The sequence below is a fragment of the Triturus cristatus genome, chromosome 6 (genome assembly GCF_964204655.1).
Source record: "Triturus cristatus chromosome 6, aTriCri1.1, whole genome shotgun sequence".
NCBI classification, from domain to species: domain Eukaryota; kingdom Metazoa; phylum Chordata; class Amphibia; order Caudata; family Salamandridae; genus Triturus; species Triturus cristatus.
Window position 1 is genome coordinate 25,134,207 of NC_140589.1, and position 6,807 is coordinate 25,141,013.

The 6,807-nt window shown below is 48.1% G+C and overlaps 1 protein-coding gene across 1 annotated transcript in view; it reads left to right on the forward strand.

The window, feature by feature from the left end:
• LOC146813668 (solute carrier family 22 member 7-like) overlaps positions 1 to 4,788 on the forward strand; it is a 249,057-nt gene extending 244,269 nt beyond the window's left edge. The window contains exon 11 of the mRNA XM_085610166.1: positions 4,537 to 4,788. Within this exon, the coding sequence (XP_085466292.1) occupies positions 4,537 to 4,609 (73 nt within the window). The 3' untranslated portion in view covers positions 4,610 to 4,788. The remainder of the gene's footprint in view (positions 1 to 4,536) is intronic.
• The last annotated feature ends 2,019 nt before the right edge of the window (positions 4,789 to 6,807 follow it).

Below are 6,807 nucleotides of genomic sequence, written 5' to 3' on the forward strand. Positions count from 1 at the left end.
GGTCCGCTGTTGGTTTTTTCAGTAGTGCGCTGAGCTCGGCGTGCTTCCAGCTCTCCGGGAAGGTGGCTGTGTCGAAGGAGGCGTTGAGGATGTCTCGGAGGTGAGGTGCGATGGTAGAGGCGGCCTTGTTGAAGACATGGTGGGGGCATGGGTCGGTCGGAGATCCGGAGTGGATGGTGTTCATCATGCGTGTCGTGTCTTCGGTGGCCACTTTGGTCCATGTCTGGAGGATAGCGGCGGGGTGTGTAGGTTCGGTCGATGGGTGCGGGGGTGGAGCGCCGAAACTGTTGTGGATGTCGGCGATCTTGCGGTGGAAGTACGAGGCGAGGGAGTCGCAGAGGTCCTGCGAGGGGGTGATGTCGTTGTTGCCGGCGCTGGGGTTGGAGAACTCCTTGACGATGTTGAAGAGCTCCTTGCTGTCATGGGCGTTCTTGTCCAGTCGTTCCTTCAAAGATTTCTTCTTGGTGGTGCGGATGAGCTGATGATGTCTGCGGGTGGCGAGTTTGAGGGCGGTTCTGTTGTCGGTGGTCTTATCGAGGCGCCAGGCCTTCTCGAGGGTGCGGCAGGCCTTCTTGGAGTCCTTGAGTTTGTCGGTGAACCAGGGGGCCTTCTTGCTTCTGGGCCTGGTGAGAGGGTTCTTCAGTGGGGCGAGGTCGTTGGCACAGGAGGTCAGCCATTGCGTGAGGTCGAGGGCTGCTGTGTTAGGGTCCGTTGTCCTGACCGGTGGGTTCTGGCTGAGGGAGGTGGTGAGCTGGTCGACGGTGATCTTGCTCCAGTTTCTGTGGGGAACCTGCTTCGGGTGGTGCTGGACCGTGTTCTTCTTGAAGCTGAAGTGGACGCAGCTGTGGTCAGTCCAGTGGAGTCCGGTGCAGTGGCTGAAGGTGACGTGCTTGCTGGATGAGAAGAGGGGGTCGAGCGTGTGGCCGGCGTGGTGGGTGGGGGTGTTGACCAGTTGCTGGAGTCCGAGGTTGGCGAGGTTGTCCAGCAGGGTGGTCGTGTTGCGGTCGTTGTTGTTCTCCAGGTGGAAGTTGAGGTCCCCGAGGAGGATGTAGTCGGCGGAGGGGAGGGCGTGAGGGCTGATGAAGTCCGTGATGTCTTCGCAGAACTGTGCGCGTGGTCCCGGGGGTCTGTAGATGAGGGTGCCTCTGAGGGTAGTCTTGGGGTCGGTGTGGATCTGGAAGTGCAGGTATTCGGCGGTGTTGAATGCGTCGGTGGAGTCAGTCGAGATGCGAATGGTGTCTTTGTGTACGATGGCGATCCCTCCTCCGGTCTGGTTGACGCGATCCCTCCTGATGATCTTGTAGCCGTCCGGGATGGCTATGGCGATGTCGGGGGCTGAGGAGGTGTTCATCCAGGTTTCCGTGAGGAAGGCGACATCTGGAGATGCGGTGTCGAGGAGGTTCCAGAGTTCCACGGCGTGTCTGTGGACGGAGCGTGTGTTGATCAGGATGCACTTGAGGTGGTTGCTGTTGTCCGTCTTGGTGGGCGTGGTGCTTGTTTGGAGGCAGGAGAAGTTGCAGGATCGGCAGGCGAAGGGTCCATGGGTGTGTCGCGGGGACGCTCGGTAGCACCCGGGGGCTCGGGCGGTTTTGAGTGCGATGAGCGTAGTGAAGTCGTAGGTCCTGCGGGGAGGATGGCGGGCGCGGGGGCCAGGGGGTCTGGCGCTGGGCGCGGTCCAGGCACGGACGGGCGCAGACGGGCTTACCTTTGGCGCACCTTCGGCGCTCAGTCGGCGCTCCCGCTGCGCGCGTCCGCTGCGCGGTCGCTCAGGGGGCGTCATAAATAAGGAGCCGGGAGGGAGGGTCAGCTGGGAGGCGGGAGCGGGTTGTCCAATGGGCAGTGGGGGGAGGCGGGGACTGCAGGCGGGAGCAGGAAGGAGGAGAGCGGGTCAGCGGTGGCGAAAACGGCGGGAAAAAACGGAGCGGAAGTCACCGGGGCAGCGTCGGAGGTCAGCGGGCGAGGAGGGGCAGCAGCGGCAGGAAGCGACAGGCAGGAAGCAGGAGGCAGGAGGCGGCAGCGGCGTGAACCAGGTGAACGTCTCACCTTCCAGGTTAGGAGAATGCCGTTTGGGCTGGCCTTGGCCGTATCAGTTTCTCAACGCATAATGGAGTTAGTTCTTAGTGATATCAGAGGGGTATTTACATTTCAAGATTACATTTTGGTAGTGGTAAGAGATATATAGGAACATGATGAGGTTTTGCGGGTTGTGTTAAAGAGGCTGGAATGAGCAGGAATTGTAGCTAATGTGTTTTTGGGAAGTCATTCATGGAATACTTAGATCATGTGATATATGAGAAGGGTGTTGAAACACATCCAGGGTTGGTAGATGCAATCAAGAACGCTCCTATTCCTGATGGTAAGGAACAGGTTTCTTCCTTCCTTGGTGTTTGTGAATTCCATGCAAAGTTTATCAAGGGTTTCTCAAGCAAAACAGAGAATTTGCAGGGTATGCCAAAATAAAGCAAAGTTTTTTGCCTGGGGTGATAAGTGCAAGGCAGAATTTGAAGCTCTGAAAGGGAAAAAATGTATCAGCTAAAATCGACCCGAATTGCCAATGCTTAATTACTGTGGATGACAGCAACAGCGGATTATGGGCAGCACGTTCTCAGCACAATGGAAAAGGAGAGAGAACGATTGGGTTTGCTTCTAGAGCATTATGTGAAAATGAAAACATTTACTCAGTCATTGGAAAGGAGTTGTTGGCGTGTGGTATGGCCGATGAATGATTTTTAAAGTTTTGTGTGGAGGAGAAAGTTTACAATGCTCACTGACCATTAACCGTTGGTGGTGAAAATCCTGAGTGGGACTATCATCAAGGGCCAAACCCCTAGAATTACTAGGTTAAGTTATAAATTACTACAGTTCAATTCTGATGTCCAGCACATTCCAATCGGGAAGAACATTAGGGCAGGTTATCTCGCAAGGACATTCCAGCCGTGTGACATGAGTTCAATTGGAGAAGATGAGGAAGATGACGAATGCCTTATAGCTGCAACTTATGTATGTAATGAAACTGGATTTGATGAAAATGAGGGGTTTGAGTGTGAGAAGTTAGATGAAGTTTTGAATTTAGTTCAGAAATACATCAGGGAAGGGTGGCCTAAGGAAACATCTCTTCATCCGAGGTTGCAACCTTCTGTAAAGGTGACGGATGAGTTAACATTGGAGAAAGGAAACATGGTCACGAGGGGTGACAAACTTGTGCCGTCAAGTTCATAATGTGAAAAAATCATATGTGCAGGTCATAAGGGACACTTGAGCTCAACTATTACCAAGAGGGGAATACGGTCAGTATTTTGGTGGCCGAGTATGGATACCGACATAACTCAAGCTGTCATTTGAGGTCATGAGAGGGAGATTGCCAGCATGCTTAATGTGTTCACCATGGCTGAAGGGGTACAAAAATCATTCTTTGCAGGAAGGCATTATAGATGGGGAGATCCAGCCCAAGGTGGAGGCCCCCCAGAAGAAAATGAAACAGTATTTTGATGACCGGCATGGTGTCAAAGTGGCTGAACGTAAAATCCAAGCAGGAGATTGGGTATGCATACAAGAGTCCAGTCATGTACCGAAGGGTTCATCTAAGTTCAGAGAGCCTGCACTGGTAGATGCAGTCAAGGTAAAAGGGCACGAATGGTGGAATTTGGCAGGGTGGTGAAGGTGATCAAGTCAAATGAAGATTCTCAAGAAAAGCAGGACGAAGGTTCGGATTTACCATATCAGTCAGGAAGTGGTCAAGCCAATGCCAGAGAGAACAGGACGATAAGGACAGTGGTACGGTTTCGTACTTGAACTGATTCCAGTGAATTCATATTCACATAGTTATGATATGTGAACACATGATTCCATACGTGTGCTATTTTAGGCTCAGGTGGTTATGCTGTTGTTTTATTTGTGGGAACTACAGGTTTTGGTTTAATAAAGGGAGGAAGATGTTGTGGTGATGTATTGTCATGATGCTTAAGGATTCTGTCCTGATGTACAATGATGCTCATGCAAAGCATTTATAGAATGCTTCGAGTGCATGTGTTCTGCATTCTGTATGGAAGGTGATGGTTTGGTTGGGCTACAGCTGCTTCCTGGTGCTGTTATGAGACACATAGCTAAAGTAGCTCTGCTTCCAAACCAACTGATGTCTTCAAGTTATTGGCACGCCACCTCTCCACAGATCCTTTGCTTTCACCAAAACAATGAAAGGATTAGGCAGATGTCTACCTTTCAGATCAGTGTAACTATGTTGGGTTTATGTTGGTGCACTGCACCCTCAGGCAAGAAAGTGCAAGCTGGGCATTTCTGAGGATCAGATAGAAGTGATGTCTGTTCGTCCAGGCACCAGGTAAGCACTCCCAGCCGTAGCTTCTGCCAATCCAGTCAAGCGTAGTTTTATCTCTTGAAGTATGTGAACATAGGAAGACAGAATTGATCATCAATTGATTCCAGTTAACAGATAGTGCCTATTGACCGTCAATGACAAATACTGAACAGAGAAGATTGATTGCTGTTTCTCATTCGCCTCTGCTGTAATTTGTTCTACAGCGGACTGAAACTCAGGCTGCCCGAGGACAAGCCAAAGGAACATGTTCCATTGAAGAATCTGGACAAGATCTAAGGACACCGATGGCCCTGGGATGAGAGGGACTCTAAGGACACACTGACATTTGTGAGGACAACATATTTTATGGATCACAGACTCTGCTTTTCAACTCAAAATATTTGGCTAAAGATGGAGTTCTCACGACAAGAAATCATTTTTCCAAATAAATAAAAAATCATGATGTTATTTCAAAATTTGTCTTTTTAGAATTTTATTTTATCGTGCTTCAGTAAATTTCTTGCAGCCACCAACGAACTTTATTTCATTTCATTAGCAGTGCAATGCCAGGGCAGGATTTCATAATTATGGATTACTCGCCTGTTTTTTTCTATGTACCTTTTTTAGTAAATGACAGTGGAATGACTCATTTGGGGGCCACCAAAACAGATACATGTTCCCTTCCACCAAAGGGCAGTTTATTGACTCCTAGTGGATAAAATAATGTATTTAAGGCCTTATGCTTGGTTTATCAGGTAGTTGAGGAAGTAGGCCCTTTGTATCTCCAGAAAAAGTGTACAGCACTATATTACAGCTCGCTGTCTTCGGTCACCATCGGACAATACCTCGAGAATTCCTCAGTTCAAACTCATCCCTTATGGAGGCGGCTGTTTCAGTTAACTTAAGACTAAAGCTTGGAATATTCTCCTTTGTACTCTGAAGGGCATAAAGTCACATGTCACCCTCAGAAAGCCTTTGAATGGGACAGCAATAAACAAGTAAAATACTACAAAATGTTATAACACCCGGAATCCCTTTTCAGGCAACAATTGGCACTTTATAAATCATGACCGATTACTACTTTTCCCCTCTCCCTTGGATCCATTTATTACTTTAATTGGATTCTTCCATATAGGTTACACTTAGGTTTTATTGGTTTCAGTTTCTATTTGTTGTGAATTCTGGTGTTTTTTTGTCAGTGTTTTCAAATGTTTTCAAAAACTCAAAACCTGTGGTTATCTGTGGTATCAGTGTTGTAACTTTTTGGTTCATACAAAATCACGGGGATAATGTTTTTCCAGTGATTATAAAGAAGTGTACTTTTATTTATTTCTTTCCCTTGTTCGTTCCATTTGTAAATGATTTCTAACTTCTTCCTTGAATTTGCTCTTCCAAGTAACTTTTGTTATTTCACCTCCAGTGGCGGCTGGTGCATTATGGATGTGGTGAGCCCAACAGCATGATCCAGCACTGTGCCTCGGGCCTTGCCAATCCTGGGGCAGACATTTATTTCACACACAAGCAGACATGCAGACATACACTCACAGTTTCAGGCACGCACACAAATACATTCATACATCCATACATACACATGCAATCCCCAGCACGCCAGCAAACAGACACACTTAGAATTTAATTCAGAAAAACATACCAGAGACAGGCCCATGCTTTCCAACACTCCCATCTCTCTGCAGCAGCCAGAGGCAGATCCATGAGCTTTTCCCCAATCGGAAGCTGGGATAAGATTGAAGGTACAGAGGTAGACCTTTTTCTCTATTCCAGATTCAGATTGGGCAAGAGGGCATTCTGACCAGCCCTGAAGCTCCATTTTGTGACATTCTGCACTGTGTGATGCTAGTGCAGTATGTCAGATATATTTTGTGTATGTGTTCGGCTGGGCTGTAACAGCTCTCGCCTGACACTGGCACAAAGCAGGTAGTGGTACCCTCATCTGCTGGCATGCTGACATTTCAGTATTTACATGCAAACAAAGCTGTAATATGCCAGCAGTAGTGGCAGAGGGTCGGTGCCCTGGCACCCCCTGGGGCAGCCGCTGCTGCTTACTTCTCTGCCAGTCTATTCAGATTCTTCTTTCCCGCGCTCCAGATCCACATCATGTCAAGGATACGCATGAATGGATACGTTGGATAATCGTAAGCATCTAATACACTTTCCTGCCTCTCCTTTCTTCAGACAAATGACAGAGGTCTGCTGAATGAATGGGACGGAATGCACACGATATATATAAGTGACATTATATTTAGATGAATATGTCAGTGCCAACATAACGTTTTGAACTAAAACAAATTCACCAGTTATAGTTAGCAGAGCTAACTACAACTTGCGCCCCCCATGCACTGCTTATGGCCTCACATATTACATCCCTCATGACATGTTCTATGACATCATTTATGACATCACTGATGACATTATTGATGACATCACTGATAATACCACTGATGACATCATTCACTGAGTGTGTTAGTTTGTTTTAT